Genomic DNA, 13,545 nt, shown 5'->3' with positions numbered 1-13,545 from the left:
TCACATGTTGTAAATTTTCATGTAATAGTGTTTTCTGTGACTAAACTCCATTTTGATTGGCAGCTAAGACTTTTTTTCCTGTGGCTTTAATTTATCTAAGAGGTCTTTGCATATAGATGAAATGTATAATTTGCCTGGCGGACTATTTGCGTTTTGTGGCCTTAGTTTGTTTATTGACATTAATGAGTGTTTTAAAAAGGTTTTTAATGAATAGTCTTAAATCTAAATTTGTGTGAATAATAATCCTTTTAACACAGTGCTTTTTTGTAGCTGTCTAAGTGTGTTAAATTGTTAAGCTATTTCTTTGTAAAATAGGACAATGGAATGCATAGAGTTTTTTTTTTTTCCTGTAAAGTATTTTTTTAATAAACAAAGTCTGATTTGTCCTTTACTGATGTTTCATGACAAAATGAATAGCACATGTGAATTCTAGCTACCTGGAACCTGTTTTTAAAGTATTTGTCCCTCCCTTCTCTGTCCCCTATTATTTTTTACTATTAGAGATTACAAAATTAGAAAATCTTGACTTTCCTAAAGAAAGTTCATAGGTACTGGGGGAAAATTTCATCCATATTGAGAGGCAGTTAGTTTGGGGGAAGAAGAAAAACTATGCTTGGCATTTGTGGCAGTTAATGCCTCTTGCTGCATAAGTTGATTTATCCCTATGAGAATAATCTTAAATTTTTGTTTTGGGGATGTCGATATTTTTGAAAGTACATGCATACAGTGTTAGTTAATGAAGGTGGTTTATAGACATTTCAGATACCATTGATGTATTAAGTGACATAACTCACTGGATTTTTTCCTCATCGGTTTTTATTTGTGTGAACTTCTCTTTAATTGAGGTACCTGTCCTAAGCACTGATAGCTCTTGTTTATGATTAGGAAAGTAAGAGGGAGGGAACGAATGTTTTTTGAGTAACCGTTGACGGCTGGGCACTTTTTATGAGGGTAGTAGCTCATTTAATCCTCACAGCCTTGAGTAGGAAGGTAACAATACAATCTCCATAATACAGGTGAGAAAACAGGCTTGTTAGGTTGAATAAATTACCCGAAATCACATAGTTTTTTAGTGGGAGCAGGGATTTGAAAGCAGTTCTGGGTTCAAAGCCCACACTTTGCTCAGTGAGAGCCTTACCTGATTTCAGTTCTTCCAGGAACTCCCCCCAAAGCCTCTTTGTGTGCTAAGCAATGAAGTAAAATGTTTAATTAGTGTTATTTACGTCTTAAAGCAAATATTTAGATATACAGAAAATGACTTTTTCATTTTTCCAGTGTTGTTTTTGTTTTTGTGTGTGTGTGTTTTAAAGTCAGCCATTTGTGTTGAAACCAAACAGAATTGTCATGTTCAGCTCTAAGGATGGGAAAAGCTGTCAAGAAGCAAAAGCAGAAAGGAAACCACTGCCAATGTGTGGGATATAAAAATCAAGCCTGGGTGAAATAATTTTAAATTAGTTCTATGGGGGTTATTTTTATCTTAGTCGATTTTCCTCATCGGTAAAACGGGGATAATAACTTCCACCTTATGTCGATTTGACAGATAATCAAAAATAATGATGTAAAACATTTAGAACTGCACTTAGGCTTTCTGCAGTGGTCTAATCGTTATCTCATTAGCTTTAACCCAAATGCTACAATGTTGGGCAAGCAAGGTCAATGCTTCAAGTGAGGTGAGAATGGCCGTTAGGGGTCAGTGTTCCATTAATGGCCAAAAAAGTAGAGGAGGAAAGAGGCTTAAAACCTTAAGGTATCTTTAATTATTCATTTGAGGGCGCAAGCGTTCCTTTCTCCTGACCTCTGTCAGCCTGCTTGAATTTTGAACCTAGAAACAGTTCTTCCCGCCGCTACCTTCCCCTACCCTAATTTGGGAAAGTGTCCTGGAACTGCCCCCCAAGCCTTGGCCCTCTTCTTCCTTTACCCTTGAGTACTCAGAAGGCTTAAGTCCCAGAGCTGCTGAGGGACAGGAGAGGAAAGGAATTAATAAGCCGCAGCCTGCCAGGACTTTCATCCCAGGACAGCATAAATTCATGAAAACATTCGTTCATTCAGCAAAGGTTGAGAACCTGTGTGCCAGGCTCCTGCCAGGCCCTAGTCTCTGACGTCATGGAGCCCCCAGCCCATTGAGGAAGACCGATAGGATATAATGAAGCACAAAGAAACAGAAAACACAAGGAAAGATAAGCGTTGCAAAGAAATGAACGGGTAACTATTGGAATATCTGGACCGACCTCCTTTAGATGAAGGGCTGGGAAAGTCATTTGTGAGAAAATGACCTGAAAGGTGATCTGGGGGAGCTGCTCTTGGCCTTGATCTCCGTGTAGCTCCCCAGCCCCTCGGTCCCGAAGCCTGGCGGAGGCTCGGCGGGAAGGCCCCGGGCCGGGGGCGGAGCCAACTTCACAGCGAAACACGGAAAGCGGAAGCCGCGGCCCCGCTGCACCGTGGTCTGCGGAGCTGCTGTTGCCTATCTCTCGGCCGGCTGAGTCACGGCCCTTCCAGGCCCGGCCTAGCGAGGACGCGCGCCCGCCGCCCCGAAGCAGCTGCCACCCGGGCCTTGGGACCTCTGCACTTGACTTTTTCCAGAGGCACAAAGCCTTTTGCCGTTGCCGTAGCGACTGGCAGCCTAGCTAAGACCGCCTTCACTTTCTATCCCCCTCCTTTTCTAGCTCATTCTTTGCTTATTTTAGGGTCTGTCCGATGACCCTATAGGTCGGGCTTGGAGGGCGCCGGCTCTTTGGCAACAGATTGCCCTCCTCTGGGCGCTGGGCGGCCGGCTGCCTCTGAGGCTGGGGCGGCCTCCGTAGTCTCCATGGTAACGGCCCAGACGGCGTCTCCGCCTCGGGGGGAAAATGAGGCCTGCCTGGCCCGCCGCCTCACCCCCGGCCTCATGGCCGGGCCGGGGCCACTGAGGAGGAAGGTCCCGGCCGCCGGACTGCGGGGCAGCGGGCACCAGGTGAGAGCAGGACTCTGGGGAGCGGAGGAGGTGGGGTGCAGGTCAACTCCAGCGACCTCCCCTCCTCTCCCTCTTCCCTGCATCCCTGAACACACTCGCACAAAACATCGCAGAGAGGCTTCTCCGGTCGCCACTGCGCCAGAGGTTTTTTTGCTATGCTTTTGTTTTTTTCCTGGCAAACAGCAGGGGAACGAGACGGTCAGCAGCGCATGGAGAGGCTGAGATAAGCGTTTTTTGAGTTCTACCCAAATTGGGAGAGTACCTTTCAGCAACTGGACTAACCGACTGGTTTTCCTTCATTTTCAGTGAAATCCCATTCTCTGGCTGGAGACACAGATGGCCTCAAATGAGAGAGATGCTATATCGTGGTACCAAAAGAAGGTAATATCAATGTATTTTTATTTGTAAAGCATGCTTCCTGCAAAAAGGTCCCACAAAGAATACCTATCATGTTAGTTTTCCCTGAGCTTGGTAGTACAGGTATTCTTACATGATATCTCTCAACATAAATGGAAAAACTGATGGACAAGGTCATTAGGTCTTTTGAACTCAGTTCCAGGTCCCCGAATAAGATTTTCAACCTCCCATCTCCAGGCTGCATTCACAGTGTCACAGCAATGCTTTGAGAGTTTGCTTCTGATCAAACTGCTGTTTTTTTCAGGCATAAAACTTTTTATCTGCACAGCTCAGATTGGTACTGTCAACAATCTTAATGAGCTGTCCATTACCTTTTATTTCTCTCTAGTTTCCTGCTGATGTTTTTCTTAAGTGGAAGTACCTTTTAAGGTGATATTTAATTTGAAATATTTTGGACATTGCTTTTCAACTTACTTTTAGATCCAGCTAACTTGAATTTTGAAGGAAATAGTCCTAGGAAATAATAATTTATTCTAGCCTCAGAGAAGTACAGACATTTCCCAGGTATCATATGGATACTTAATAGTTTCATGACTTTTGTGAAACTTGACCCAAATAAAAGGATTTCCTTTGCATCACTTAAATAGCCTGCTTCCTATTTCAGATTGGAGCATATGATCAGCAGATATGGGAAAAGTCAATCGAACAGACTCAGATTAAGGTAAATTGATTTCTTTGATTTTTTTTTTTTTGCTTTGTTTTACTGCTTTAATATGAAGAGTGGATTGTATTTACTTTTTAAAAATTCTGCACTTATCCACCAAATATGGTGTTCTTTGTTCTTTGAAGTTTATAAGGAAAACAACACTGCAAATGGGATGATAAATGGCAATTGACATTTGGCCGCCGTATCAGGGAAATAGAAAGGGGTGGTTGGTCTATGATGAATTTGAAAGCAAATGTCCCATATAAATGGGGCTATGGCTTTTTAACTCTGGCGGTAGTTAGAGTTAGTTAGTTAGTGGTAATGCAGGCCCAGTATTGCCACAGCTTCAGGGTTCTCAAGAGAAGCTGTGAATATGCATTTTTATGTGAAATATCCAGGTTTTTTAGAGCATCTCCTCCTCCTCCTTCCCCCCTCTACTTCCTATTCTCCCCCTTCCTCTCCTCCCCCCTCCTCCCCTACCTCCTCTTCCTCTTTTTCTTCCCTGCAAGTCAAATAAAATCCATTTGTTGCCTGAATCTCTTTTTCAATTATTGGTTTAGAGTATGGGCCTAAGTATTTCAGGTTCTTAAACTTTTTTCTACACTGCTTTTGGAACTGAGAAGATTCTTGGAGTTATTTCATGCTAGCCAAGCAAGCAAAAATTGATGTGTAATTCAGAATGCCAGTTTATTAATTTATAATAGGGGAGGGGAGGGTTAAATAATCTAATGTTCCAAAATCAGGGTTGTGGGATCAACATGTTTGGCGGGGGGAAGCAAATTAGTCATGGAAAGGTTGCTTGGTAGCCAAATGTAATTGCCTAGTCTTGAGAGATGGGGAAAAGCCTAAAGACCATCCTGCCCTTACAGAATGTCTTTCTATTGACATTAATACTTAGATCTACAGATTCCAGGGTCTTACCTCCTCGGAAAGTACTGAATAATGGCTGGCAGACTTTTGTTTTTGGACCTTTCTTTTTTAAAGATTTTTCCATAGACCCTCTATTAACATTAAAAAAAATGTATATATGGGTGTAATACAACTTAATAGTTTTATTTATCTCCAAGTCAGATTGATTGGACTGGGATGTTTAAATCTCGGGTGAAATACTTTTAGGACAAATTCTTTTTGTAAGCCACTCAATTAGAAGGTTGGTTGAACTGCATGGTACTTGGATAACTTTTCATAATTTTGTACAGCCCTTGATGTTTTATATTAAGAGGAGATGGGATTAGGATGAATAAATCCCCCAGTTTTATTTTGTAACTCTCTAAATCCTGTCCTGTTATTCTTTTGTGAGCTCTGAAAAGTATGGATAGTAAGTCTGGTATAATGGAAAGAGCACAGAACTGGGAGCTGGATCTCTTTTTGTGACCTCTGTCTAGCCTTGTGATCTTGAACAAGCACTGTAGTTTGTCTGGGTTTTGGTTTATTCTTAAAAGGATTTTACTTCCTGCTATAGAATTTCATTACCTACCTCCTTCCCCTACCCAATTTAAATATTTCCTCAACTCTTATTTCCATGCCATTTTATACATACCTTCCTTTTGGTACACCATCTCCTGTGTTATTTGTTAACCTGGGTGTTTTCATGGACCTCAAGGGCAGGCATTGCATTTGTATCCCACTCTTAGAACATTCTGAGTCATACTAGGAACTCAGTGTTTCTGTATTTGATTAAACTCCAACTATCATGTATATTTTTATTCATTGTTTTCTCAAAAGGTAATCTATCTAATACCTCCTTAATGTATACTTTTTAATTTAGCAGTGGAAAGAATAAAATTAAAGAGAACTCTAAAAATTTACTGAGTTAATGTACCAAGGCCTCCCAGGTGCGAAGAATACAGTCAACAAGACACACATGGTTCTTGCCTTCATGAATTTTACAGTCTAATGGTAGTGGGAGAAAAGCCAAGTTATCTTTTTAAGTATGTTTAAGTCTTAGATGGAAGCTGACCAAAGTATAGGACACAAAGAAGTATTTAATGCAATTTAAAACAGATTACACAAATATAAATTTTTTTGAAAACAAATTTAAAAAGAAAAGGAAAGAAAACTAAAAAAACAAAAAAGAATAACAATATTAACATCAGATCACAATATAATAAAATTAGAAATTACATAATAAAAATAAAATTCAAAATTATAAAAAATACAAATTTAAAAAATCTTAACTTGGATCATGAAAAGTGGTAGGAACTGTTCTACAAACATTTACTGAGCTACTATGTTTAAGACATTTTGCTTGGTGCTGAGCACAGAAGTACAACGCTTGTATAAGGGAAGATAAGTAGCCCAATCCAGTTGGGGTATAAGGTAAGCAGATGAGATGATAGGTCATAAATCAGTTTAGAGCTGAGCTGACTGCTTTACTAAGAACTTTAGATACTGTACTATATAAAATGAAAAAATTTGTATGGTTTTTAAGTAGAGGGGACACATCATATCTGTATTTTTGAAGGATAGAAATAAAAACGTAGATATAGCAAAATTTGTAGAATGCTTCCAAAATAATACTTGATGAAATTATATCACTCTAAATGTCTATATTAACAAAAAATGTCTAGATTGACTAGGAAGTAAGAGTTACAATGATTCAAGTTAACCTACAAAGAATCTGAGAAATAAAACAATAATAAGTCAAGGTAAAGAAAACAATAATAAGTCAAAGTAAAGAAGGGGAAGAAATATCAAAAATAAAACTAAAACAGAGACTTCCCTGGTGGCGCAGTGGTTAATAATCCACCTGCCCATGCGGGGGACACGGGTTTGGTCCCTGGTCGGGGAAGATCCCACATGCCACGGAAGAGTGAAGCCCGTGCACCACAACTACTGAGCCTGCACTCTAGAGCCCGTGCGCCACAACTACTGAGCCCACGCACCGCAACTACTGAAGACTGTGTGCTCTAGGGCCTGTGCTCCACAACAAGAGAAGCCACTGCAATGAGAAACCTGCACACTGCAAGGAAGAGTAGCCCCTGCTCGCTGCGACTAGAGAAAGCTCGCGCACAGCAACGAAGACCCAGCACAGCAAAAAAAAAAAAACCCCAAAACAAAAAAACCTAAAACAGTGTTCATGTATTCTTCATTTAACAAATATTTGTTGAGCACTTACCTACCATGTGTCAGGCAGTAGGATGGGCACTATATCTATATAATGATGAGCAGAAACACTCAACATTTTTTGGAGCTTATGGTAAAGTGGGAGACAAACAATAATAAAATTAATCCTGCTAATGAATAAAAATTACTTTGTGATAAATGCAAAGAAGGAGGGCTACTATTTGCAAGCTATTATAACAGGGAAATGGACCTAGTCAAGGAGGTGAGAGAAGCCCTCCCTGAAGAATTGATGCTTCAAATGAGATCTGAATGATGAATAGCAGTTAATTAGGTCAAGAACAAATATACTAATCCGACACAAACTCTTTCAGAAAGCAGAGGAGGAAATATGCTTCCCAGCTCATTTTTTGAGACCAGTATTACCCTGATTCCAAAGCCAGACAAAGACAGCACAAGAAAATTTGTCATAACTGTACTACAAAGCTACAGTAATCCAAACAGTATGGTATTCGCACAAAAACAGACACATAGATCAGTGGAACAGGATAGACCATCCAGAAATGGGCAGTGTATTATATGGGCAATTAATCTACAACAAAGGAGGTGAGAATATACAGTGGGGAAAGGGCAGCCTCTTCAGAAATGCTGTTGGAAAAGCTGGAAAACTACATGCAAAAAAATCAAACTGGACTACTCTCTCCGTGATGCACAAAAATAAATTCAAAATAGATTAAAGATTTTAAATGTAAGACCTGAAGCTGTAAAACTTCTAGAAGAAAACATAGGTTGTACACTCTTTGACATTGGTCATAGTAATATTTTTGGATATGTCTCTTCAGTCAAGGGAAACAAAAGCAAAAATAAACAAATAGGACTATGTCAAACTAAAAGACTTTTGCACAGTGAAGGAAACTATCAATAAAATGAAAAAACTACCTACTGAATGGGAGAAGATATTTGCAAATGGAATATCCAACAAGGGGTTAATATTCAAAATATACAAAAAACTCATACAACTCAACATCAAAGAAACCAAACAACCCAGTTAAAAATGGGCAGAGGATCTGAATAGACATTTTTCCAAAGAAGACATACAGATGGCCAACAGGCACATGAAAAGATGCTCAACATACTAATCATCAGGGAAATACAAATCCAAACCACAATGAAATATCACCTCACACCTGGCAGAACAAATTACAAGTGTTGGTGAGAATGTGGAAAAAAGGGAACCCTTTTGCACTATTGATGGAATGTAAATTGGTGCAGCCATTATGGAAAACAGTATGAAGATTCTTCAAAAAATCAAAAATAGAACTACCATATGACCCAGCAATTCTACTGCTGGGTATTTATCTGAAGAAAACAAAAACACTAATTAGAAAAGATATATGCACCCCTATGTTTATTGCAGCATTATTTACAATAGGCAAGATATGGAAGCAACCTAAGTGCCCATCAACAGATGAATGGATAAAGAGGATGTGGTATCTATATACAATGGAATATTCCTCAGCCATAAAAGCATGAAATCTTGTTGTTTGCAGCAACATGGATGGCCTTAGAGGATATTATTCTAAGTGAAATAAGTCAGACAGAGAAAGACAAATACTGTATGATTTCACTTATATGTGGAATCTAAAAAAGTAGATAAACAAACATAACAAAACAGGAAGAGTTACAGACAGAACAAACAGGTGGTTGCCAGAGAGGAGTGGTGAGGGGAAGAAATACGTGAGGGAGATAAAGAGGTACAAACTTCCAGTTGCAGGATAAATGAGTCACCAGTATGAAATGTACAGTGTGGGGAGTATGGTCAGTAATTATGTAATATCTTTGCATGGACAGATTATATCTAGACTTATGTTAGTGGTCATTTTGAAATGTATAGAAATATGGAATCACTATGTTGTATAACAGGAACTAACAGACTATTTTAGATCAATTGAATTTCAAAAACAAACTCATAGAAAAAGAGATCGGATTTATGGTTAGCGGGGGGGGGGTGTTGGAGGAGGGGGAATTGGATGAAGGCAGTCAGAAGGTACAAACTTCCAGTTATAAGATAAATAAGTACTAGGACTGTAATATACAACATGAATATAAATAACGCTGCTTCATGTTATATATGAAAGTTGTTGAGAGTAAATCCTAAGAGTTCTTATCACAAGGAAAAAAATTTTTTTTCTATTTCTTTAATTTTGTATCTATGAGACGAGGGATGTTCACTAAACTTATTGTGGTAATCATTTCATAATGTATGTAAGTCAAATCATTATGCCATATACCTTAAACTTATACAGTGCTATATGTCAATTATATCTCAATAAAACTGGAAGAAAAAAATCTTACCTGAGGCATAATATGGAGCTTTTAATAAACTATCATACTGATTTGTTAAAAAAAAAGAAAATTTGTCCTAAACATAAGTGTAAAAATCTTTAAAAAAATATTAACAAACCAAATTCAACAACATGTAAAATGGATTATCTACCATGACCAAGTGGGATATCTGAGAAATATGTTGTTGGTTTAACGTTTGAAGATAAATTAATGTAATATATCATATTAATAAGGGATAAAATGCATGATCTTTTCAGTAGAGACAGGAAAAGCATTTGACAAAATTCAATGTCCATTACTGATAAACTAGTAGTTTCTTCAATCTGTCAAAGGATGTCTATTAAAGGGATTGACATATATACACTAATATGTATAAAATAGATGACTAATAAGAACCTGCTGTATAGCAAATAATAATAATAAATTATCATGTATTTAAAAAACAAAAACAAAAAACCTACAGCTAACACTACAGTTAGGGATTAAAGACTGAGTGCTTTGTCCCTCAAATCAGGAACAAAGCAAGGATGTCTGCTCTCACCATGTCCATTTAACATTGTACTAGGGATTCTAGCCAGTGCGGTAAGGCAAGGAAAAAGAAATAAAAGGCATTGAGAAAAGAAAATGAAAATTGCTTTTATTCATGGTGACATGATTCCATATTTAGAAATTCCCAAGGCATTACTAACAATAAATGAGTTTAGCAAAGCCTCTAGATTTAAGATCAATATACAAAAATTATTTGTATTTCTATATACCAGCCATGAGTATTCCAAAAATGAAATTAAGAAAACAGTTCATTCACAATACATCAAAAAGAATAAAATACTTAGGAATAAGTTTAACATAGTATGTATAAGACCTGAATACTGGAAACTATGAACATTGCTAAGAGAAATTAAAGATCTGAAGAAATGAAGTAGCATTTCACATTTGTGATCTGAAAGACTTAACATTGTTAAGATGGCAGCTCTCTCCAAATGTATCTATAGATTCACTATAATCCCTTTAAAGTTCCAGCAGACTTTTTTCTTCTGGTAGAAATTGATAAGCTAATTCTAAAGTTGATAAGGAATGTAAAGGACCTAGAATATTCAAAACAAGTTTAAAAAGAATAGAGTTAGAGGACTTACTGGATCTCACAATTTACTGTAAAGCTGTAAGTAATTCAGATAGTGTAGTATTGGCATGAGTAATAGATAAATGGAACAGAATAGAAAATCTAGAAATAAATCCTTACAGTTTTGATAAATTGATTTTGACAAAGATGCCAAAATAATTCAATGAAGAAGTGATAGTCTTGTCAACAAATGGTGCTGGAACAATTGGATAGTTACATGTATAAAAATGAACTTTGATTCTTACCTCACACTGTACACAAAAATTACTTAAAAAAGATCATGGACTTAAGTGTAAGAACTAAAAGTCTAAGGTTTGCTAGAAGAAAACAGAAGATCTTTGTTAGCCAGGACATGGAAGAACCAGAACTCTCATACACTGCTGGTGGGAACGGAAAGTAGAAAAATTTAAATATATATACTTCTCATATGACCCAGCATTTCCACCCCTAGTTATCTACCTAAGAGAAATAAAAACATATGGGCACATGCAAATATTCATAGAAATACTATTCATAATTGCCAAAAACTAGGAAAAAAATCCAAATGTCTATCAACTAGTGAGTAGGTAAACAAATGTGTTATATCCATACAATGGAACATGACTCAGAAAGAAAAACTATTAATACATACTACAACATGGATGAACCTCAAAAATGTTATGCTAAGTGAAAGGGACCAGACACAAAAGACTATATTCTGTGATCCAGTTTATATGAAATTTCTAGAAAAGGCAGGTTTATAGAAATAGAAAGCAGATCAGTGTTTGCCTACGGCTGGGGGATAGGAACAGAGATTTATTGCCATTCTTGTTTTTCAGGTGATGGAAATATTCTAAAATTTGAATGTGATGATGGTTGCACAACTCTATAAATTTACCAGAAATCCACCAAATTAACTACTAAAACTACACTAAAAATAAGTGAGTTTTACAGAGTATTAATTATATACCTCAATATAGCGATTTTCTTAAATCACATCAATAGAAAAAAATAGGAGAAATCATAATGTAGTACACAACAAATTCATATATATTCCCAATGAAAATTGTCTTCTAAAATTTCTTAATTGAGAAAATATATTAAATCTAAGGTCTAACATTATTTTCGGTAATGAAGCTCAACTTAGTCCCCCCCCGCACAAAAAAATAAAACAAGAATGGCCCCTATTACTATTATTTAACATGCTGTTTGAGATATATTTGCAAAGATGAGCAAAACATTCAAATTAATATTATCTTTGCTTTTAAAATATTCTTTTATTTTTCTAATTAATATTAGAATAAAAAATCAGTGTTTGAAAATGATATGATTTTACACCTAGGAAATTTTAAATGGCTAATCATAAACACAGAGGTGATTTCAGCTGTATTTGTAACCTTTTATTTCTTGAACTGGATAGTGGGTACATGACAGATGAGACACCTCATTAAAGATGACAGTTGGAATATGTGCATTAATCTCCATCTGATTTCTTCTGAAAATTCTCTAAAATTATAATAAATAAGAAAAAAATCAGTCTACAATAGGAGTGAAAGAATGGGAGAGACGACTACTGTAAAAGAGAGCTGTTAACACAATTTTGAAAGTTGGAAAATGGATGTAAAGAAAATAAAAATGTAAGTGTCTATAGTAGGGGATGCCAATGGGAAACAAGTGAATTCCCTGTTTTAAAACACCTGTATTTAGTGGTTACCAGTGGGGAGAGGGAAGTGGGGAGGGACAATATAGTGGTAGGGAATTAAGAGGTGCAAACTGTTATCTATAAAATAAGCTACAAGGATATATTGTACAACACAAGGAATATAGCCAATATTTTATAAATAACTATAAATGGAGTATATAACCTCTAAAAATTGTGAATCACTATATTGTACACCTGTAGCTTTTATAATATTGTACATCAACTATTCTTAAATTTAAAAAAGATTAAAGGAAAAAGACCCCTGTATTTAATTTCTGAAAGACTCAGGAATTAGATGCATCAGGTATATCTGCAGGTATGAGGTAGAACTGGAAATAGGATTGTTTGAGCATATGTATAAGGGGCAATAGACCTACCCCCAGATCTTCCACCTTATTCTACACAGCCTCATAGTTACCTTATCTTCCTCTGACAGAAGATTGAAGTTTGCTCTCTGGAGAGGCTGAAACAGAGAAGTTCTGGATTCTGGAATACCATACACAAATGAGAATGGGGTGAAATACTGTACTCATAAAGGAGATTAAGTGAAAGTCTGGTGGCCAGGCTTATAATCTCTAAACAGAAGACTGGAATTTCTTTTTGCACAAGCTGACTGAAAAGACCTAAGGATACTGGAAGTGAAATGGCTGGCTACTCTCTACAACGAGGCCACTGTTCAACAAGCTTCCCCTACTGCACACTGAATGGGCATTCAGCATGCTAGTGCCTCACTCTTAAGTGTAAATGGATAATTGAAGACGCTCAAATATTTGAGACCTAAAGATAAAGGAGGAAAGAGATTTTTTTTTTTTTTGCAGTATGCGGGCCTTTCACTGTAGTAGCCTCTCCCATTGCGGAGCATAGGCTCCGGACGCGCAGGCTCAGTGGCCATGGCTCACGGGCCCAGCCGCTCCGCGGCATGTGGGATCTTCCCAGACCGGGGCACGAACCCATGTCCCCTGCATCAGCAGGCGGACTCTCAACCACTGAGCCACCACGGAAGCCCGAGGAAAGAGATTTTAAAAAATGATACAGGAATCATAAGAATACTATTTTAAAAGATATAATTAATATATTTAAAGAACTGCATACTATTTTTTTAAAAGTCTATAGATGAAAAAGTAAGAGAACCAGAAAATAAAGATAACCAAAGTAAATTCAGTAGAAAAGTTGGAAGATAAAGTTGAGGCCATTTCCCAGAAAAATAGTATGAAAGAGCAAGGAAAAAAAAAATAGAAAAGTGAGTGCAGTTCATGCAGGAAGCTTAAAATCCAACTAATAGGTGTTCCAGGAAACGGAAATATGTGGAGGAGAAGAAATTA

The 13,545-nt window shown here is 37.3% G+C and overlaps 1 protein-coding gene across 4 annotated transcripts in view; it reads left to right on the top strand.

Annotated features, from left to right (window-relative positions):
• The first annotated feature begins 2,471 nt into the window (after window positions 1-2,471).
• PHTF1 (putative homeodomain transcription factor 1) overlaps window positions 2,472-13,545 on the top strand; it is a 79,226-nt gene continuing 68,152 nt past the window's right edge. For all 4 annotated transcript variants that reach the window (XR_009531151.1, XR_009531150.1, XM_060090292.1 and 1 more), the window contains exons 1-3: window positions 2,472-2,950; window positions 3,257-3,331; window positions 3,972-4,028. Coding sequence is in view for 2 of the 4 variants with exons in the window: in XM_060090292.1 (XP_059946275.1) it covers window positions 3,287-3,331; window positions 3,972-4,028 (102 nt within the window). In the remaining 2 variants the exon portion in view is untranslated. The remainder of the gene's footprint in view (window positions 2,951-3,256; window positions 3,332-3,971; window positions 4,029-13,545) is intronic.

This window comes from Mesoplodon densirostris, chromosome 2 (genome assembly GCF_025265405.1).
Source record: "Mesoplodon densirostris isolate mMesDen1 chromosome 2, mMesDen1 primary haplotype, whole genome shotgun sequence".
Classification (NCBI taxonomy): domain Eukaryota; kingdom Metazoa; phylum Chordata; class Mammalia; order Artiodactyla; family Ziphiidae; genus Mesoplodon; species Mesoplodon densirostris.
Note: the sequence above shows the minus strand (reverse complement) of the source record. Positions and strands in the feature narration are given on the sequence as shown.